Source organism: Dipodomys spectabilis, unplaced genomic scaffold (assembly GCF_019054845.1).
Source record: "Dipodomys spectabilis isolate Male_0828 unplaced genomic scaffold, ASM1905484v1 ptg000422l, whole genome shotgun sequence".
NCBI classification, from domain to species: domain Eukaryota; kingdom Metazoa; phylum Chordata; class Mammalia; order Rodentia; family Heteromyidae; genus Dipodomys; species Dipodomys spectabilis.
Genome location: NW_024871099.1, coordinates 3,293,786 through 3,315,965, shown reverse-complemented (window position 1 = coordinate 3,315,965; position 22,180 = coordinate 3,293,786). Strand labels below are relative to the sequence as shown.

General features: G+C 49.0%; 1 protein-coding gene across 6 annotated transcripts in view; it reads left to right on the top strand.

The window, feature by feature from the left end:
• The first annotated feature begins 393 nt into the window (after positions 1-393).
• Positions 394-22,180, top strand: part of Ankrd27 (ankyrin repeat domain 27) — a 34,398-nt gene continuing 12,611 nt past the window's right edge. For all 6 annotated transcript variants that reach the window (XM_042668124.1, XM_042668123.1, XM_042668127.1 and 3 more), the window contains exons 1-20: positions 394-518; positions 4,234-4,363; positions 5,238-5,348; positions 6,289-6,445; positions 7,592-7,746; positions 8,949-9,008; positions 9,096-9,149; positions 9,259-9,324; positions 10,385-10,461; positions 12,006-12,127; positions 13,009-13,087; positions 13,400-13,532; positions 14,648-14,740; positions 15,456-15,583; positions 16,180-16,262; positions 17,176-17,291; positions 18,125-18,217; positions 18,443-18,640; positions 21,044-21,103; positions 21,823-21,942. In XM_042668124.1, the coding sequence (XP_042524058.1) occupies positions 4,262-4,363; positions 5,238-5,348; positions 6,289-6,445; positions 7,592-7,746; positions 8,949-9,008; positions 9,096-9,149; positions 9,259-9,324; positions 10,385-10,461; positions 12,006-12,127; positions 13,009-13,087; positions 13,400-13,532; positions 14,648-14,740; positions 15,456-15,583; positions 16,180-16,262; positions 17,176-17,291; positions 18,125-18,217; positions 18,443-18,640; positions 21,044-21,103; positions 21,823-21,942 (2,007 nt within the window). In that variant the 5' untranslated portion in view covers positions 394-518; positions 4,234-4,261. The remainder of the gene's footprint in view (positions 519-4,233; positions 4,364-5,237; positions 5,349-6,288; positions 6,446-7,591; positions 7,747-8,948; positions 9,009-9,095; positions 9,150-9,258; positions 9,325-10,384; positions 10,462-12,005; positions 12,128-13,008; positions 13,088-13,399; positions 13,533-14,647; positions 14,741-15,455; positions 15,584-16,179; positions 16,263-17,175; positions 17,292-18,124; positions 18,218-18,442; positions 18,641-21,043; positions 21,104-21,822; positions 21,943-22,180) is intronic.

Below are 22,180 nucleotides of genomic sequence, written 5' to 3'. Positions count from 1 at the left end.
CTAAGTGGTGCAGCTCGTAAGACTGGACATCTTTGTCCCTGCAAAACAAGCACTGAAGGGTGACCCCTCCGGACCCGCCAGTTCCCTAGGGGGTGCGTCTCTCCTTCCCAACTTGGCCCAGTTTTCCCGACTCGGAGCATTGGTGTTTGGACCCCACCCCTAAGGAGTATCAGCCCTGCCGAAGCCACGCCCCCTCCCATCTCGGAGCAAGCGCAGTCGGCGTGGATGGGCGGGGCTAAGCCTGAATAGGAAGCGTCTGGGAGGCCGCTGAGCCCGCCCCCTGCGGGGAGCCGGATGCGAGGATTGCTCCGCACCCCCGTCACTCTGGAGGAGACTGGCTGCTCATTGGGCAATCTGGGAAGCTTTACGGGCGCGGCTCCACCCAACGGCGGAGTAAAAAGGGGTGGGTGGTGTTGAGAGTCGCTGCGCCAGGGTGGTGGGCACCGCGGTCCCAGCCGAGACCCCACCCCCTCGGAAGGTGCTGAGGCCACCCGGAGTAAAACTATGTAGCCGCGGGAGTAAGTGTCTTCGCGTCCCGGGTCCTCCCGGGTCCCCCCTTCTCTCGGGACGGCGGCAGAGCCTCGGGGCGGCCCGAGGCCGGGCGGGGCCTGGGAGCGGAGGGGGGAGGGGCTCCTCCCTGGGAGCTGGGAGTGTGTGTGGGGGGGGGGTCCTGGACCCCCTACCCCTTCCACCCCATCCGGTCCACAGTGGGGTGCACTCTTTCCACGCTGCCTGTAGTGTCCACAGGGACAGGGAGGTGGCTCTCAGAATGTGTACTCCGGATCCTCCGGATTTCAGGACCTAGGTCCAGCTGTGTGTGTCGGGGGTGGGTGGGGAGATAGTTTGCACTTAGGGGCAGTGGGCAGCGCCTGGAAGTCGCCTCTAAGGTTTCCTGGTGGCCCGTGGGGTGGGGGCAGGCCGTGTGGCTGCGGGTTGGTGGTGGTGGTGTGTGTGGGGGGATCACTGCCAGCCTGCCAGCCTGCCTGCCTGCCCTTTGTGGGATGGGGGAAAGGAGGGGTCCCCTGGTCCACTACGTAACCATCACTTCTGGAAAACTTCAGTCCCGCTTCCCCCAGATGTTCAGATTCTGCATCTATTCAGCTTATACTTTGCAAACAGACCTCCCGGCTGGCATGGGAGCCAGGCTGTGACACTCTGGGGTCAAGAGACTCATGCTTGCTAGGTGGTGGTGGAGCAGGGGAGGATGTAGGAATTGGGGGAACAGTGGCAAGATGGAAGGGACTATGAGAATGCGCCGGAGCTGGGGTTTGCTAATCATGGTGAGGCCCTCATTTTGACTAAACAGCAAACCCTTCACACTGAGCCTTAATTAAGTGCTCTAGCCGATTATAGTTTGTGTGTGTGTGTGTGTGTTGTCCTAAGGCTTGAACTCTGGGTCTGAGCACTGTACCTGAGAGCTTTTTTTTTAGGCTAGCACTTTATCACTTGAGCTACAGCTCAACTCTGGCTTTCTTTTCTTTTTTCTTTTTTTAGTAGTGTATTGGAAATAAGAACTTCTGGCTTCAAGCCTCCCTCCTCAGATCTCAGTCTCCTGAGTAGCTAGGATTATAGGCATGAGGGCCACAAGCGCCTGACTAAGGTCAAAGTTTTGTCTGTACCTTGATCTTCCATGGGCTTCTTGGACAGGCAGCCTGGTCTTTATTTATTGATGTGTTTTTATGCTGTTGAGTATTTGTTTTTGGCATCTCTCTTGTTGGGACTCTTCCTACTCATTAGTCATTGGCATTAGGCTGGGGTCCAATAACTTTGTCCTGTTAGAGACATTCTAGGGAAATGTGACCACATGATCATAGGACCAGACCTAGAAAGAGTTTAGTCTAGCTGGACACTGGTGGCCTGTTACCCTAGCTACTCAGGAGGCTGAGATCTGAGGATCGTGGTTCAAAACAAGTTGCGACAAGAAAGTTTATTTCACTCTTATCACCAGTGAACCACCAGAAAACCGGAAGTGGTGCTGTAGTTTAAAGTGGTAGAGCGCTAGCCTTTAGTGAAAAAGTTCAAGGATAGTGCCCAGGCCCCAAGTTCAAGTCTCATGACTGACCCAAAAAAATATTTAGAGGAATAGGTACTCTTCCTGTTTCTGGTGCGTGTGTGCAGTACTGGGGTCTTGAACTCAGGGCCTGTGTGCTGCTCCTCAGAATTTTCACTCACAGCTGGTGTTCTACCACTTGTGCTTCAGCTCCACTTGTGACTTTTTGGTGGTTCATTGGAAATGAGTCTCATAGACTTTCTGGCCCACAATCCTCAGATCTCAGCCTCCTGGGTAGCTTACAGGTGTGAGCCATGGTGTCTGTCTGATTCTACTTCTGAAAGATGCTGAGAAATGGCCCTGGGAACGCCTGTACTTCTGCTAAAGATCCTGGCAGAAAAATGGTTGCCTAGTGGGTTCAGCTGCAAGTGGGAAGGTATCTTGCTCCTACTGTTCTTGCAGGCCGGGAACCTTTTTCTTCCCTGTCTTTTTTTTTTTTTGGTCAGTTGTGGGGCTTGAACTCAGAGCCTGTGTGCTGTCCCTGAGCTTTTTCACTCAAGGCTAGCACTCTAACATTTTGAGCCACAGCTCCACTTCCAGTTTTCTGGTGGTTAATGGAGATAAGGGTCTCACAGACTTTCCTGACCAGGCTAGTTTTGAACTGCAGTCCTCAAATCTCAGCCTCCTGAGTAGCTAGGATGACAAGCATGAGCCACCAGCTCCCGGCTTTTCTTCCCTCTCTGAACTCTGCACATTCAAAATTCCACTGTGGTTGAGCAGCTCTGAGTGTATTGTTTGTTTGGGGCTTTTTGCCTTTGTACCCGAGTGGCTACTGCTTGGGTCTAGCCCTTCACCAAATGTGACATGAACAAGGGTCTGGGAACCCCCATGAGAGAGATAAACTCCCCCTGGCTTCCTCTCTTAACTACCCCAATGGTCAGTTCATACAGTTCTCATAGTAGCTGGATGCAGGACTGAGCATTTTAATGAGGAACTTTAAGAAAAAAAAATGGATCACATCTATAAATGTTACAGGCCAGAGGACACCGTGACTATAAAGAATACATCACATCACTGAGTTGCTTCTATTGGTATTAAAAATAGATGAATAGCTGGGCATTGGTAGCTCACTCCTATAACCCTATCTACTCAGGAGGCTGGGGTCTGAGGATGGCAGTTCAAAGCCAGCCTGGGAAGGCAAGTCTGTGAGACTCTTTATCTCCAGTTAACAACAAAAAGCTGGAAGTGATACTCACTATCTTGCCCATGTAATTGTAACCCCTCTGTACAGTATTTTCACAATAAAAAATAAATAAAAATTTAAAAAAAAAGCTGGAAGTGAATCTGTGGCTCAAGTGGTAGAACACTAGCCTTGAGCATAAAAGCTCAGGGACAGTACCCAGGCCCTGAGTTCAAGCACCAGAACCAACAACAACAACAAAAAACTCAGATTTATCTTCCCTGGGCTGGCTTTGAAACCAATGTGGACAAGACATTACAAGAGACTTTCTTTTTTTGGGGTGGTGGTGGTAGTGGTGGTCTCAGGGCTTGAACTCAGTACCTTGGCACTATCCCTGAGCTTTTCTGCTCAAAGCTAGCATTCTACACTTGAGCCATAGCTCTACTTCCACCTTTTTATTTTTTTGGTAGTTCATTGGAGCTAAAAGTCTCATGGGCTTTTCTGCCTGAGCTGATTTTGAACCATGATCCTCCAATTTCAGCCTGAGGTTTTAAGGACTAATGTTACAGCGCCAGTGGCTCACGCCTGTCATCCTAATTACTCAGAAGTCTGAGATCTGAGGATCATGGTTCAAAGCCAGCCCAGACAGGAAAGACTCTTATTTCCAATGAACCACCAAAAAATGCCGGAAGTGGAGCTGTGGCTCAAGTAGTAGAATGCTAGCCTTGAGCACAAAAGCACAAGCACAGCACCCAGATCCTGAGTTCAAGCCACAGGACTGGCAGTTAAAAAAAACAACCACAGCTGGGTGTCAGTGGCTCATGCCTGTAATCCTAGCTACTCAGGAGGCTGAGATCTGAAGATCATGGTTCAAAGCCAGCTGAGGCCAGAAGTGATCCTGTGGCTCAAGCGGTAAAGCACTCGCCTTGGGCTGAAGAGCACAGGGACAGCGCCCAAGCCCAGAGTTCAAGCCCCATGACCGACAAAAACACCCCCCCCCCCCCATAAAAACCCACCCAACCCTGAAGGTGGTCATTCACTGCTTTCTTGTCCTTTGTCCCAGGAGACTCTCTGACCCCTGGGAAGTCCATATGGCTCTGTATGATGAAGACATCCTGAAAAATCCTTTTTATGTGGCTCTTCAGAAGGCACGGCCAGACTTGTGCAGCAGGGTGGCGCAGATCCACGGTGTGGTACGTGCACTGATGCTCAGGACTATCTTCCAGGCCCAGATGATGTCCAGATCATGGTAGACCAGCAACCGGGGGCAGCCTGGAGCTGCTTCCTCCAAGAAGCCTCCTGAGATTGTAGCCAGGAGCTAATTTTTCCCAGTTCCCTGTGTGTGTGTGTGTGTGTGTGTGTGTGTGTGTGTGTGTGTGTGTGTGTGTGTGTGTGTGTGTGTGTGTGTGTGTGTGTGTGTGTGTGTGTGTGTGTGTGTGTGTGTGTGTGTGTGCATGTGCATGTACAGACTCTTGGGCTAGAACTCAGGGCCTTGCACTCTGCCCTGGCTTTTTTGCTCAAGGCTGAGACTCTACCACTTGAGCCACAGCTCCACTTCTGGCTTTTTGGTAGTTTATTGCAGAATCAGAGTCTCATGGTTTTCCAGCCCAGACTGGCTTTGAACTGTGATCCTCAGATCTCAGCCTCTTGGGTGGCTGGGATTATAGGCATGAGTCACTGGTGTTTAGCCCCATGTGACTTTTCCCCTTCTGTGTCCCCCATTACTGTCCCTGCACTGCCTCCAGAGCCACTCAGATCTCGGGGTGGGTGGTACTTAGAGCCAGCGGTAGGGCACGCTGAGCAAATATCTGCTGGGCCCAACAGCCTCCAAGTCAGGATGAACAAGGACCTTCATCCTTGGTCTGCCTGCTTCTGTCATGTCACCTCCATGACAGATATACCCCGTGGGCAGCCAGTGTGGCCTCCTGGAGACCTGCCAGCCGCATCTGGGCCAGCAGCTTCCGGCCAGGAGTGACTCAGCCATCTTTGGAGCCGCTCTAGGGCTGTCCCAACTGCCCAGGACCCTCCTCTCCAGCGCTCTCATGCTCTCTTTCTTACCCTCTCAAGGTCTTAGTGCCCTGCAAAGGGAGCCTGTCTAGCAACCTTAAGCCCACGTATCAGTTCGAGTCCTACCTTTTGATACCAGCAGAAGGACATTTTCAGACCTTCGATGGAAAGGTATTTGTTTCTTGGGTGGCTCCGTCAGTATTTGGAGGGACTGAGAATCTTGTTTTCCAACCCTTCCACAGACGTTGTGTTTAAATGCGAGCTGTGGCAGGCACACAGCACCAGTGGGGGTGGACTCGGGTCGGGGGAGACACCGCCCATGTAATGGAGCCTTAGAGGGAAGAAGGCTGTGGTACCAGTGAGTCTTGAGGCTGGGAGGGGCTGCCTCTCCCTCAGTTGAGGTGGGCCCTTTCCTGAGGGTTGTGGAGTCATGGTCGTCCTCTTTAGTGAGGTCCCTGTCAGGCTGAGATGCTGAGGCAGTTTCTTGGATATTTTGTCTTGTTCAAGACAAAAATACATCTTCAGGCTGGGCATGGCAGTGCACACCTATAATTCCAGCATTCAGGAAGCTGAAGCATATGGATCAAAAGTTCTAATCCAGCTTGAGCTACATAGTGAAACCCTGTCTCCACAAAATAAACCCCACCCTCAAATAGCATACATGGGCATGTGTGTGCACACACACATTTTGAATTAATTTCATTCCCCCACCACAGAAAGCTGAGTAAAGTTCAAAGAACACTGAAAGGCTCTTGAACTCTTTCCCAGATTAGCCAACTATTAACTCTTTTTTTTTTTTTTTTTTATGGTCATGGGGCTTGAACTCTGGGCCTGGGTGCTGTCCCTCAGCTCTTCAGCTCAAGGCCAGTGCTCTACCATCTGAGCCACAGCACCACTTCCAGTTTTCTGGTGGTTAATTGGAGATAAGAGTCTCATGGACTTTCCTGCCTGGGCTGGCTTTGAGCCACAATCCTCAGATCTCAGCCTCCTGAGTAGCTAGGATGACAGGCGTGAGCCACTGGCACCCGGCTAACTCCCCCCCCTCCCCCCCCCCCCCCCCCCCCCCCCGTGTTTATTTTATTTTAAATTTTAGTCACTGTCTCTATTCCAGGATGTCTTTATACAAGGAAACAGGATTAAACTAGGAGCTGGGTTTTCTTGTCTCCTCCCGGTGCCCATCCTCTTTGAAGAGACTTTCTACAATGAAAAAGAAGAAAGTTTCAGTATCCTGTGTATAGCCCATCCTTTGGAGAAGAGGGGAGGCCCAGGTACTTGGGGGAAAGCATGCATGTTGAGCTTCATGTTGAAAGGTTAAAACACACACACGCACACATGTTGAAAGATGACACAAAGCCAAGTACTGGTAGCTCATGCCTGTAATTCCAGCTACTCAAGTTGAAATCTGAGGATCAAGGTTCATGGCCAGCCTGGGCAGAAAAGTGTATGAGACTCTTATCTCCAATTAACCACCAGAAAACTGGAAGTGGTGCTGTAACTCAAAGTGGTAGAGTACTAGCCTTGAGCAGAGGAGCTCAGGGACAGCCCCCAGGCCCTGAGGTTCAAGCCCTATGACACACACACACACACACACACACACACACACACACACACACACACTTCAAGGACAGTGCTCAGGCCCTGTCTTCAAGTTCCAGGACTTTCTCACACACACAAAGCATAGCATAGCCGGGCACTGGTGTAGGATTACAGGCACGCCTGTAATCCTAGCTACTCAGGAGGCTGAGATCTGAGGATCGCGGTTCAAAGCCAGCCTGGGGAAGGAGAGACCGTGAGACTCTTATCTCCAATAAACCACCAGAAAACTGGAAGTGGCGCTGTAGCTCAGGTGGTAGAGCGCTCGCCTTGAGCTGAAGAGCTGAGGGACAGCGCCCAGGCCCAAAGTTCAAGCCCCACGACCGACAAAAAAAAAAAAAAGAAAAAAAAAAAAGCATAGCATAGCATTGTAAAATCTTTTAGAAACCTTAAAGTCATGTCTTGCTAAAGAGAAGTGGACTGGAGGTCGGTGCATGAATGGTTGCCTTGGTTGGGTGTTAGACAATTCCATGTCAGCTTCACCATGTCTGGGATAAATCTGTGGTGTGAATGTCCATCCCTGAGCTGTATAGAACTTTAGCATTGACTTTCTCTTTGGGACTCTTAGTGTGTGTGCACACACGTGTGCAACAGTCATGCGGCTTGAACTCAGGGCCTGGGCACTGTCCCTGAGCTCTTTTGCTCAAGGCTAGTGCTCTACCACTTTGAGTTACAGATTTTCTGGTGATTCATTGGAGATAGGACTCTCATGAACTTTGCTGCCTGGGCTGGCTTTGAACTACGATTCTCAGATCTCAGCCTGAGTAGCTAGGATGACAGGCATGAGCAACAGTGCCCGGCTATTTCTTCTTTTTGTTTAGAAGAGCCTTCAGTGCCTTCGGATCCATTTTTCCTGAAAACCATTGAAGATGTGAGAGAATTTTTGGGAAGACACTCTGAGAGGTTTGACAAGAACATCGCCTGCTTCCACCGGACATCCCGGGAATGTGACAGAAAGAGCCTTCGTCACCTCATAGTCAGTGGCCCTGTCTTTCTATCTCTGCCTGGTGGCTCTGTCTGAGCCAGCTCAGAGCCCAGATGTCCTTCTTCCCCTTTCCCAGCTAGGCCCTCTCCTGCCCTTGCTGAGGTGTTTAAACGAGTCTAAGTATAAAAGTGGCATTTGCAACTACCACAACTTGAGAATCCTGGAGAAGTGGAAATATGAGTGTTGTTAAAATTAATTTTCTTTTGTCCCAATTCTAGGGCTTGAATTCAGGGCTTGTGAGCTGACCCTGAGCTTTTTTGCTCAAGGCTAGCTCTCTCCTGCTTGAATCACAACTCCATTTCTGGCTTTTTGATGATTCATTGGGGATAAAGAGTCTCACACACTTTCCTACTTGGGCTGGCTTTGAGCTGTGGTTCTCAGATGTCACTCTCCTGAGTAGCTGGGATTACAGGTATGAGCCACCGGCACCAACAGAATGTTATTATCATCTAAGTTAACATAAGGCAGGATTTTTTTCCTACTTCTAATGCATGGACACTTAAAGGTGTTGACAGTTGATTTAAAAAAATTGTTTGAAGCCAAGCGCAGGTGGCTTATGCCTGTATAGCTACTTAGGAGGCTAGGATCTGAGGATCACAGTTCAAAGCCAGCCCTAGGCAGACAAGTTTGTGAGACCTTATCTCCAATCACCCAGCAAAAAGCTAGAAGTGGAGGTGTGGTTCAAATGGTAGAATGCCCAACTTGAAAGAAAAAAATGAAGCAAGCCAGGGGCTGGTGGCACCCACATGTTATCCTAGCTATTCAGGAAGCTGAGATCTGAGGATCACAGTTCAAAGCCAGGCTGGGTAGGAAAGTCCATATATCCAGTAAGTTACCAAAAAGCCAGAAGTAGAGTTGTGGCTCAAGTGGTAGAGCGCTAGCTTTGAGCACAAAAGCTCAGGGATAGCACCCAGGCTCTGAGTTCAAGCCCCAATCACACACACACACACACACACACACACACACACACACACACACACACACACACACACACACACACACACACAAACATTGAAGAAGTTTGCATTGCTCCTTCAGGCTTGTCACCCAGGAGATAGAGCTGTTGAGGATTTTCTTATCTCAGTATGTTATGTGTCCTGTCGTCAGGCTTCTGTTCTAAGAGAATCTCTTTCTCTCTCTCTTTTTGTCTCTCTCTCACACACATACACACACACACACACATGTGTTCACAGGACTCAGTGAATGCACTCTACACCAAATGCCTCCAGCAGCTTCTGAGAGACTCTCATTTGGTAAGTGGCAGGACTTTCAAACGCTAGACCTGTCATTGGCCCACATGTAGATTATGGCTCTCTAGCTGCACTTCTTTTGCTTTCTAGAAGGTTCTTGCGAAGCAAGAAGCTCAAATGAATCTGATGAAGCAGGCAGTAGAGGTGAGAAGGGGTAGAGTGGGGGGGCAGTGGGGGGAAATGGGGGGGTGTGGGGGGGAGGGGGGAGTGGGGAGGCATTCTCTGTTGCTGAGCCAGTCCCTTGTTTTCCCAGATGTATGTACATCATGCTACCTATGATCGCATCTTTAAATCCGTGGGGACCATGGAAGCAAGTGAGGTAGGTTGCAAATCCGGCCCCCTTGCAGGTGGAAACTCCGCCCTCTTCTTTTTAAGAAATCTAACTTCACACCAGTGGCTCACAGCTGTCATTCTAGCTGCTCAGGAGGCTGAGATCTGAGGGTCCTGGTTCGAAGCCAGCCAAGGCAGGAAAGTTGTTGTTATTGTTGTTGGTCATGGGGCTTGAACTCTGGGGTCTGGTCACTGTCCCTCAGCTCTTCAGCTCAAGGTGAGCACTCTACTACTTGAGCCATAATGCCATTTCTGGTTTTCTGATGATTAATTGGAGATAAGAGTCTCATGGACTTTCCTGCCCAGGCTGGCTTTGAACCTTGATCCTCAGATCTCAGCCTCCTAGGTAGCTAGGATTACAGGCATGAGCCACGGGTGCCCGGCTACTAAGAGACTCTTATTTCCATTGAACACCTAAAAACCAGAAGTGGAGCTGTGGTTCAAAGTGGTAGAGCACTAGTCTTGAGCAAAATAGCTCACAGTGCCCAGGCCCTGTGTTGAAGCCCCATGACCAAAATTTAAAAAAATCTAGCCAGGCACCTGTGGCTCATACCTGTAATCCTAGCTACTTAGGAGGCTGACCTCTGAGGACTGCAGTTCAAAGCCAGCCTGGACGGGAAAGTCCATAAGTCTTTTTTTTGGTCAGTCCTGGGGGCTGAACTCTGAGCCTGGGCACTGTCCCTAAGCTTTATTTGCTCAATGCAAAGACTCTACCATTTGAGCCACAGCACCACTGCTGGGCTTTTTCTGTGATTAATAGGAGGTGAGAGTTTCTTGGACTTTCCTGCCTGGTCTGGCTTTGAACTGTGATCCTCAGATCTCAGCCTCCTGAGATTATAGGCATGAGCCACTGGCACCCAGCTCCCTGAGACTCTTATCTCTAATGAACTACCAAAAACTTGGGAGTGGAGCCATGGCTCAAGTAGTAGAGCTCTAGCCTTGAGCACAAAATGAGCTTAGGGACAGAGCCCAGGCCCTGAGTTCAAGCCGCAGGACCAGCACCAAAATATAAAAGAAATCTGAAGCTTCCTTTTAAAATCTGTCATTAGGATGCTGCCTTTAACAAAATCACAAGAAGCCTTCAAGATCTTCAGCAGAAAGATCTTGGTGTAAAACCTGAGTTCAGGTAAGTGCCTACATCAGGTCAGGATCCCTAGACATGGGGTACAGTCTTTCCCCACAAGTGAGTCTCTCAGTGGCATTGGCCAGCCTGAGTTGATGTGGTCACCATTAATGACCTGTGCAGCTGCAGAAGGCTGACACTTACTTGTGTGTGTTTGCTAGCCTTCCATACCTGCTGTTCCACTGGCTTAGAACTCACAGGAGTTCTGGCCCCAGGTAGTCTACATGCAGGACCTCTCACTCCTCAACGGAAGGGAATCCTGCCATAGAGGAACCTAATTCTGAGTTAATTAATTTTTATCACTCATGGGGACTTTTTCTCACAAGGCTATTATTCTACCACTTGAGCCACAGCTCTACTTTCAGCCTTTTGAGCTAGTTTCCAACTGAGATCCTCAGCTTTTAGCCTCCCGAATAACTAGGGTGACATGTCACCGAGCAACTTCATTTCTGCATTCTAATGAAATATAAATTAACTCAGGCCGAATCAACTAATACCTGAATCCTATCTACTCAGGAGGCTGAGATCTAAAGATCTCGGCTCAAAGCCAGCCCAGGCAGGAAAGTCGATGAGATTATTATCTCCAATAAACCACTAGAAAATCAGAAGTGACTCAAAGTGGTAGAGCACCAGCCTTGAGCAAAAGAGCTCAGGGATAGAGCCCAGGCCCTGAGTTTAAGTCCCAGGACACACACACACACACACACACACACACACACACACACACACACACACACACACACACACACACACACACACACACACACACACACACACACACACACACACACACACACACACACACACACACACACACACACACACACACACACACACACACACACACACACACGCGCCCAGCTCCTTCCTCTTATGGGCTATTACAGGCCCTGAGTTTAAGTCCCAGGACACACACACACACACACACATCAAGCTCCTTCCTCTTATGGGCTATTAATCCCTAGGGCTGAGATTTTTTTATTTCCAAAGTTTTGGTGCAACAGGGTTCATCTGTTTGTTAGGCTGGTCCCCTAATTCTGTTTATACTTGATGATTTTTTTTTTTATGTACCAGACTTGGGCTAGAACTAGGCCTCACAATCTTGCTTAGCTTTTTTGCTGAAGGTTGTCACTCTACCACTTGAGCCACCCAAGAAGCCTGAATGGGATGGATTGATTAATTTGTTTTTGGTGGTAGTACTGGCTGGGGCTTGAACTCAGGGCCTGAGCTTTTTTTTTTTTGCCCAAGGTTAGTGCTTTACCACTTGAGCCACAGCTCCACTTCTGCCTTTTTGGTGGTTCATTGGAAATAAGATTCTTCTGGTCTTTCTTGGCCTGGTTTGGTTTTGAATCATGATCCTCAGATCTCAGGTTCCCAAGTAGCTGTGATTATAGACGTGAACCACTACACCTGTCCTGAGTAGGATTTAAATCCTGTTCTGTTTGGCCTGTGACCCAAAGTCAGATGGATAATGTGAGCTCCGTTCTTGGGACCGGAAGTGGCCCTCTTGCAGTCATCTGCAGTTGTCCCTCCCAATGATTTCACAGCTTCAACATCCCTCGTGCGAAGAGAGAGCTGGCCCAGCTGAACAAATGCACCTCCCCACAGCAGAAGCTGCTCTGCCTGAGGAAGGTGATACAGCTCATCACCCAGTCTCCCAGCCACAGAGGTGCATGCCTGGGGAAGGGGCCGGCAGGGGTGGGGAGGGGGAGCGCCCACACCCCTACCTGATGGCGTGCTGCCCTAAGCGTCTTGGAGGGCTAGACTAGGCTCAGTCTGTGGAAATACAGACCAAGAAGCAGCAGTGTTCACCTGTTTGCTTGAAAAACAATTTTGGGTGTGTGTGTGCCAAACCTGAATTTGAACTCAGGGCCTCACAGTCTTGCTTAGCTAGTTTACTTAAGGCTGGTAGGCTGCCACTTGAGCCAAACTTCCAATTCCAGTTTTTTGACTCTTTGAATGGAGATAAGAATCTCATGGATTTTCCTGCCCAGGCTGGTTTTGAACCATAATCCTCACATATCAGCCTCTTGATTATAGGTCTGAGCCAACAATACCTAGCAGTGCTATGTGTTTTGTGTGTGTGTATATTTGTGCGCACGCGTGCCAGGCCTAAGACTTGAACTCAGGGCCTGTCACTAACCCTAAGCTGCTGCTTCTTTGTTTGTGGGTTTTTGTTTTTGTTTTTTTTTTTTTTGCTCAAGGCTAGTGAGTCCCCTACTGCTTGAGCTGTACCTCCACTTCTGGCTGTTTGGCTGTTTTAGTGAAGACAAGAGTCTCACAGACTTTCTTGCCCAAGCTGGCTGTGACTGGATCCTCAGATCTCAGCCTTTTGAGGAGTTAGGATTAAAAGCGTGAGCTACCAAGCCCAGCTAGTGCTGTGTATTTTATCCCTTTGAATCTGACAGGTGATTTAGACACCTGAAAGGAAACTGTGATGAAATCCCTCCCGATGTCCAAGCTCTCTGGAGCCTGGTTTTGTGACCATTCATAAACATTCTCCTGTTTCAGGCACATGCTGGCTTTGAACTGTGTTTTCTCCCCTTGTAGTTAACTTGGAGACCATGTGTGCCGATGATCTTCTATCAGTCCTGTTGTATTTGCTTGTGAAGACAGAAATCCCTAATTGGTAACTTTTCTTTTTTGTTGCAATATTTTTTGTGTGTGTGCATGTGTATGTGCCAGTCCTGGGGCTTGAACTCAGGGTCTGGGTTCTGTCCCTGACCTGCTCTTTGCTCATAACTAGTGCTCTATCACTTGAGCCATAAATAGCTTCACTTCTGGCTTTTTGGTGGTTCATGGTGGTTCCTGCCCAGGATGGATTTGAACTATGGTCTTCTAGATCTTAGCTTCCTGAGTAGCTGGAATCCCAGATGCAAGCCACAGGCCCTAGCTGCATCATGTTTTGAGGCAGTAAAACTGTTTGCTTGTTTTTTGTCAGGATGGCAAATTTGAGTTATATGAAAAGCTTCCGATTCTGCAGCTCAGCGAAAGATGAATTGGGATACTGCCTGACCTCCATTGAGGCTGCAATCCAGTATATCCGCCAAGGGAGCCTGTCTGCAAAGCCACCTGTAAGCTCTCCCACCCCACTGTGCTTTGGGGGTGTCCTAGCATCATTAGTGGGACTCTGGGGTTGGCTATAGGTGAGAGCATTCTTACATTCATACTACATTCATACATCATTCCCTTCCTTTGCCCCAAGAAAGAGATCTCAGAACCTGGGTACTGTCCCTGAGCTTTTTCACTCAAGGCTGGTACGCTACAAGAGCCACAGCTGCACTTCTGTTTGCAGGCTCATTGACGATAAGAGTCCCACAGAAGCCCAGCGCTTTTGGCTCATACCTGTAATCCTAGCTACTCAGGAGGCTGAGATCTGAGGATCACGGTTCAAAGCCAGCCCAGGCAGGAAAGTCCATGAGACAAGAAAACCAGAATTGCCTCTGTGGCTTAAGTGGTAGCATGCTTACCTTGAGCTGAAGATCTCAGCCTCCTGAGTAACTAGGATGACAAGTGTGAGCCACCAGTGCCCAGCCAGGAATTTGAAGTGTCTTCCTAGACTTTGGTCTCTATTTGATACCTGATTTTGTAATTTTAATTTTTTGTCAGTTGTGGGGCTTGAACTCAGGGCCTGGGTAGTGTCCCTTAGCATTTTCCATTCAAGGCTGGCGCTCTACCACATGAGCCACAGTTCCACCTCTGGTGCCTGATCTTTTCACAGGTCTGGTCCATGTCCTCCCACTGATCACTGGGATGCAGAATCCAGCCTATCAGATGGCTTCCTGACTATAACAGAACCCTTGGTTGGCACAACATAGGGAGGACCGTGTAGGCACTAGCGTAGACCAGGACAGAGGTGTACAGAGGGCCTGCAGGGTCCAGATGTCCATCTGGAGGCTGATGGCGTGGGGATGGGACATTCCACATTTGGAAGTGACACATTCCACACCCATGAAGCCACTGCCCTGAGATTGATTGGTCCCTGGAGGCAGCAGCTCTCTATGGCCCCACCTCCACCCACCCAAGGAGAATCTGCTGTGTTCTTTCGGTGTGCGGACCAGGGATGGTGAGAGGGCCCTTCTGCTCCTGTCCTGCCCTGAGCTACATGACTGGGGTTTTACCTGGGCCTGGACAGCGGTACTGATAGCTCAGTTGGTCTGTGATCACAGGTTGTTTGTGTTTCCTGTAGGAGTCTGAAGGATTGGGGGACAGACTGTTCCTTAAGCAGAAAATGAACTTCTTGTCACAGATGGCTTCCACTCCTACTGACTGCCTGTTTAAGGTAAGGTCCCGGGGCTTTTTCATGGGCAAATGGCCCAGCTTTCAGTGTCCAAAAAAAAAAAACAGGCACTAGTGGCTCATGCCTGTATCCAAACTACCAAGGAATCTGAGACCTGAGGATCTTGGTTCCAAGCCAGCTCGGGCGGGAAAATCCATGTAATGCTTATCTCCAGTGAACCAGCAAAAAAGCTGGAAGTGGAACCTTGAGCAAAACTCAGGGACAGCACCCAGATCCTGAATTCAAGCCCCAGGACTGGCACACATTTAAAAAAACAATCCAGAAAGAGAAGCTAAAAATCTGGGAAGTGTAGCCGGGCGCCAGTGGCTCACACCTGTAATCCTAGCTACTCAGGAGACTGAGATCTGAGGATTGCGGTTCAAAGCCAGCCCGGGCAGGAAAGTCCATGAGACTCTTATCTCTAATAAACCACTAGAAAACCGGAAATGGCAGTGTGGCTCAAGTGGTAGAGTGCTTGCCTTGTGCTGAAGAGCTCAGGGATAGCGCCCACCCAGAGTTCAAGCCCCACAACTGACCAAAAAACCCTGCAAAGTAGAGCTGTGGCTCACATGGTAGAGCACCAGCCTTAAGTGGAAAAACGAAGGGATGGCACCCAGGCCCCACTGCCAGTGTGTGCAAGCGTGCACATGCACACTAAGTCTACAAATGGTTGGTGGTTTTGGAGAAGAATGACAGCATTTGGGATGTGGCTTTTCAGCACATTGCATCCGGTAACCAGAAGGAAGTGGAAAAGCTTCTGAGCCAACAGGACTGTGACAGGGATGTCATTCAGAAAATGTGCCACCCGCTGTGTTTCTGTGATGACTGCGAGAAACTTGTGTCTGGGTAAGAGGGTGCTGGGAGCTGGCACCATGCCCCATGCCTGTAATCCCAGCTACTCAAGGAGCCTGAGATCTGTGCATCCAAGCTTGGGCAGGAATGTCCAGGAGACTTCTCTCTAATTAAACCAGCCAAAAAACCAGAAGTAGAACTGTGGTTCAAGTGGTAGAGCTCCAGCCTTGAGCAGAAAAAATTCAGGTACAGCACTCAGGCCCTGCGTTCAAGCCCCAGGACTGGCACCAAAAAGAACAGAGGAGAGAAGGCAATCACACATGGGGGTTTGGTGGAACTTTCCATTGGTGTTCCATGCCCTGGGGATGGAGGCTTTATTCTTTATTCTTACCTCCTCTTGCCTGCCTCCACCAGCATCTGCAATCGGCTGTGTCTGTCTGTTCAGGGAAGCAGGCTGCTGTAGGGCTTGCCCAGCCTGGGGAAACCGGCTTCAGGATGGGAGGTTTCAAGGTTCTCCCCGTCACGCATGTGGCATCGAATGTTTGGTTTATGTAATGGTCCCAGACCCCAGCTAGACGGTCATGGCCGAGGGAGAGCCTCGCCCTATCTCCCCTAGGGTTCATTGCTGTGTCTTCTGTCTCTGATTACAGCAGGATGAACGATCCCTCAGTTGTCACTCCATTCTCCAGAGATGACAGTGGCTACACGCCTCTCCACATGGCTGCTCTGTGCGGTAGGTGGCCGTGGCTGGTTCCCGTGGGTTCTGGAACCCTGGGACCCCAGGGAAGCCCAGCTGACGGCGATGCAGCAGGTGCTGTGTCCTGGATCTACTCCTTGGGCCGGGAAAGGGCAGAGTAGCAAATGGCCCCAGGCCTTGCTGGCTACTGCACCCCCTCCTGGCCCAGAGGACTCTGTTTATGGTTCTCCCTACATGGAGCCTGCACCTCATGAGCTGGAGTCTCAGCTCATTGAGAATGATAAGTTGGTTGTTGCAGCTCTCCTTTAGAAAATCTTTTGGAGTCAGGGGCCATAATGGTGTTTACTTGTAATCCCAGCTATTTGGGATCCTGAGGCAGGAAGGAGACAAGTTCAAGGTCAGCTTGGGCAGCGTAGCAAAACTACATCAATAAATGAATTTTTTAGTGTGTGTGTGTGTGTGTCTGTGTGTATACATGTTGATCCTGGGGTTTGAACTCAGGGCCTGGGTGCTGTCCCTGAGCTTTTGTGCTCAAGGCTGGCACTTTACCATTTGTGCTCCATTTCTGGCTCTTTGCTGATTAATTGGAGATAAGAGTCTCATGGACTTTCTTGATCCTGGCTGCCTTAGAACCACGATCCTCAGATCTCAGGATGACAGGCATGAGCCACCAGTGCCCAGCTAGACTTTTAAGGGAGAAAAGTACAAGGTTGGGATGTAGCACAGTGGCAGGCCCCTTACCCAGCACATGTGACGAACAGAACAAAACATCCCAACACTGCCTGCATAGCAGGGGTTTCAAGTGTGAACCACTGGTGCCTTTCTTAGCTCCGGCTCTTACCTAGCAGTTGTCATGCCTGGCCCAAGAGGGTGAGCATGTGTGTGGGTTTGTTTTCTCTGGGCAGCCCCTCTCTTCCCTTCCCCAGCCTGATGTCCCTCTGTTATACAGGACAGGCGTCACTCGTTGACCTGCTGGTGTCCAAGGGCGCGGCAGTGAATGCCACAGACTACCATGGTGCTACCCCGCTGCACCTGGCATGTCAGAAGGGCTATCAAAGCGTGACGGTGAGTGGTAGGGGTGGCACGGTGCCCACAGGAGCTCAGATCTGTAAGGCGACATGATGGTCTGGCAGTGTATACTGTGCTGCCTGCTCCCAGAGCCACACTTCTCTGAGCCACACAGGCCTTGTCCTCGCAGGGCAGTGGGGAGCCTGCCTGGCCTCACTAGACCACAGCCCTGGGTTGACTGGGGAAACGTCTGATCATTTGGCAGAGGGAAGGGCAGGGCTCTAGATGCTTGCCTTCCGTGTCTCTAAACTCTGGTGGAAGGGTGAGAGGGGGCATAATTTTAATAATAGCACAGGCTGAGCAATGCCATCTGCCAAACACTTGGGGGGCGGGGGATGTTTTGGATTTCAGATCCTTTGGAAATTTTGGAATTTACATGTGCATAATGATGTCTGTTGGGGATAGGATCCAATTCCAAACCCAAAATTCACTTATGTTTCTGATACATAGAAGGTAGCTTTATACAATACTAATAATAGTAATAAAATATATATAGTAGGTATCATATAGTAATATAAAAATATATAATAGAGAAATGTTTTATAGGTTAACATAATGTATAAGTATACAACATATGTTATAATACACTTATATGTAGTGTATAATACAATAGTGCTATATTAATAATTATATATATATGTTCATATATAAATTTATAAATATATTTTAATATACTACATAAATATATCGCTGTTATATAAATGTTATATGCATATGTAACATAATATATAAAATAATAATTATTAGGTTTTCCTGTAATGGGGCTTGAGCTCAGGGTCAGGGCTTGTGCCCTTAGCTGGGGTTCAGCTGATGTCTTTTGTCCCCCAAAGCTCCTGTTGCTTCACTACAAGGCCAGTACCGACATCCAGGACAACAACGGCCACACCCCACTCCACCTGGCCTGCACCCACGGCCATGAGGACGTACGTCATTTCCTATCTACTGTCACTCAGCATTTCCTTTGAGAAATGCCAGTCACGGGGCTTGAACTCGGGGCCTGGACTCTGTCCCTTGGATTTTTCACTCAAGTCTTGTGCTCTACCACTTGAGCCATACCTCCACTGCAGGTGGATCTCAGGCTCCCGAGCACCTGCGATTACAGGTGTGCGCCACCATGCACCCAGCCATTTTGTCCCATTGCTTTGCAGTGTGTGAAGGCGCTGGTATACTATGACGCGCAGTCGTGCCGACTGGACATCAGCAACGAGAAAGGAGACACACCTCTCCACATAGCTGCGCGTTGGGGTTACCAAGGCATCATCGAGACGCTCCTGCAGAATGGGGCTCCCACGGATGTCCAGAACAGAATGAAAGAAACACCACTGCAGTGTGCATTAAACGCAAAGGTAGCCCGCCATGGAACAACTAAAAAACAACCAAAAAATAACCCAGGGTCAGGGTGATAGAGCGGCCTCACTGGGCACACAGCCCTAGGCCAACAGAGGGGTTACAATCACATGGCCTGCCTCTCTCTGCTTCATTTAGGGCCTCACTATTCCTGGGTTTTACTTAATGGCTTTCAATATGACTAGCTTTATTTTATTTATTTGTCAGTCGTGGGGTCTGAACTCTGGGCCTGGGTGCTGTCCCTTAGATTTTTAGCTCAAGGCTAGCGCTCAACCACCTGAGCTACAACACCATTTCTGGCTTTTTTTCTGCTTATGTGGTGCTGAGGAATCAAACCGAGGGCCTCATGCATGCAAGGCAAGCGCTCTACCACTGAGCCACCTTCCCAGCCCCTAGCTTTATTTGTTTTTTTTTTTTTTTTTTTTTTTTTTGGGTCCGGTCGTGGGGCCTGAACTCTGGGCCTGGGCGCTGTCCCTCAGCTCTTCAGCTCAAGGCTAGGGCTCTACCACTTGAGCCACAGCGCCACTTCTGGCTTTCTTTTCTTTTTGCTTATGTGGTGCTGAGGAATCGAACCCAGGGCCTCATGCATGCAAGGCAAGCGCTCTACCACTGAGCCACCTTCCCAGACCCCCTAGCTTTATTTTAATACGTATTCAAATTTTGTATCATCATGGGGACTTCAACTCAGACCCTAGGCTCTTGTCTCTTTTGCTAGCTCAGCTACATTTGACTTTGGCTTTTTGGTAGTTCATTGGAGATAAGAATCAAGTTTTAGCTGGGCGCCAGTGGCTCCAGCCTGTTATCCAAGCTACTCAGGAGCCTGAGACCTGAGGATCACAGTTCGAAACCAGCATGGACAGGAAAGTCTATGAGACTCTTTATCTCCAATGAACCAGCAAAAAGCTGTAAGTGGAGTTGTGGCTCTAGTGATAGAGCAAGAAAGCCTTGAGCAAGAAAGCTCAGGGACAGCACCCAGGCCCTGAGTTCAAGCCCCAGGACCAGCATACACACATACAAAAAAGAATCCGAATTTTCTGCCTGAGCTGGCTTTGAACCATGATCCTCAGTGCTCAGTCACCTGAGTAGCTAGGATGACAGGCATCCTACACCAGTGCCCGGAATGATGGAGTCTTTGAGATCTTCTAGGGAAAATGGACTCTGCGTTGGACAGGAAATCCATGGCAGTGGAGGAGCCAGGTTTTTGTTTTTGTTTTTTTAAATAAGTTTTTTGTTGTGAAAATACTGTACAGAGGGGTTACAATCACATGAACAAGGTAATGAGTACATTTCTCATCAAGCATTGTTGCCTCCTCCTTTGTTTTTCCCCTCCCATCCTTTCCCTTCCATCCCCCCACCCACACCCCCATGCCTAACTTGTAAAGTTCGTTTTTCGACATAGCATCTTGTACATCTCATTGCTCATTGTTGCAGTGGATCAATCTGTATCCCTATTTAAACATTTTGTTTTTTTCCCTTCCCCTCACAAATTATACCAACATCAAATACAGTGAAAACAGGGGTTATGCCGTGGGGGAGGGACATACAAAGCAACACAAAAATCACGTAGTACCTTATAAATACGTTAGAAACAATAGCAAGAAAGAAAAAACTACTTGTGTCTTTATCTTGGGGTTCATTTCGCTTAACATCATCTTATCTGACCTTTTCTGCTTGTCTCAGGCATATACTAGTTATTGCAAATAAGGGAAACCATGGGACCTATGTTTCTTTGGGCCTGGCTTACTTCACTTAATATAATTTTTTCCAAATCTTTCCATTTCCTAACAAATGGGGCGATGTCATTCTTTCTGATGGAGGCATAGAATTCCACTGTGTATATGTACAACATTTTTTTGATCCATTCATCTACTGAGGGGCATCTGGGTTGGTTCCATATTTTAGCTATGGTAAATAATGTTGCAATAATGCTGGTAGCTTTAGTGTGGTCTTGTTTGTGATCATTTGGGTAAATGCCCCAAAGTGGGATTGCTGGGTCATAGGGGAGCTCTATGTGGAGTCTTTTGAGGAACCTCCATCCTGCTTTCCAAAGTGGTTGAACAAGTTTACACTCCCACCAACAATGCAGTAAGGTTTCCTTCTGTACACATCCCTTCCAGCGTCTGTTGTTATTAGAGTTCTTGATTATAGCCATTCTAACTGGGGTGAGGTGGAATCTCAATGTTGTTTTGATTTGCATTTCTTTTATGGCTAGAGGAGTTGAGCATTTCTTCATTCTTATTGAGGAGCCAGGTTTATCTGCTGTGTACCCCAGTAACTTCCCACTCACTCTGGCTCTTGGTTTTTGGTATGAGGGCCTCAGGACGCTGGCTGTGCTGTTTTCTGTAGGGCAGGCAGTCAGTGGGGCCTCTGCTTAATGCTCTCCCTACCTCTTTGTCCTCCAGATTCTGTCTGTAATGCAAGCCCACCAGCTGCCCTCAGACAGGAGGCCCACACTTGGTGAGGTAAGTCCTTCAAGCCGGGCTGCTTGCTGACAGTGGTGTCTTTGGCCTCTTCTTATGGCCTCACAGGTTGTTGAGCCCTTTGTCTCCTTTTTTTCTTTTCTTTCTTTCTTTTCTTTTCTTTTTTTTAATCAGTCGTAGCTGGGCACTGGCGGCTCATGCCTGTAATCCTAGCTACTCAAGAGGCTGAGATCTGAGGATCGCGGTTCAAAGCCAACCCTGGGCAGGAAATGTCCATGAGACTCGTATCTCCAATGAACTATAGAAAATCGGAAGTGGCACTATGGCTCAAGCGGTAGAGTGCTAGCCTTGAGCTGAAGAGCTGAGGAACAGTGCCCAGGCCCAGAGTTCAAGCCCCACGACCAACAAAAAAAAAAAAAATCAGTCGAGGGGCTTGAACTCAGGGTCTGAGCTGTCCCTGAGCTTTTGTGCCAAGGCTAGTGCTCTACCACTTAGAGCCACAGCGCTACTTCTAGTTTTCTGATGGTTCATTGGAGATTCGAGTCTCAAGGACTTTCCTGCCCAGGCTGTGCTGCTCAGATCTCAGCTTTCTGAGTAGCTAGGATGGCACGAGCCACCAGCACCTGGGTTTTTGTGGGGGTTTTTTTGGTCCAAGATTGGGACTCAACCTCTGTACCTGAGGCTTTTACTCATTGGCTAGAACTCTACCAACTTTGGAGCCATGCCTCCAACCCCAGCTCCACGTGTCTTGTTCCTCCTAGGTCCCTTCCCAGTCCCCTCAGCGCTCCATGGACTCCGTCAGCCAGGACTCATCCACCTCCAGCTTCTCCTCAGCATTGGTGAGCTCTCGGCAAGAAGAGGCCAAGAAGGACTTCAGAGAGGTGAGTCTCGGGTGGGAGATGGTGAAGAGGATTCTGGGATCCTAGTATCATGGTGGCTGGCTAAAGAACTGTAGCCTGGCTAGGTGCTAAGAGCTCATGTCTGTAATCACAGCCACTCAGGAGACTGAGATTTGAGGATCACTGGTTCAAAACCAGCCTGGGCCCTCCCCCACTGTATAACCCCTGCTTTCACTGTATTTGATGTTGTTATAATTTGTGGAGGGGAAGGGAAAAAACA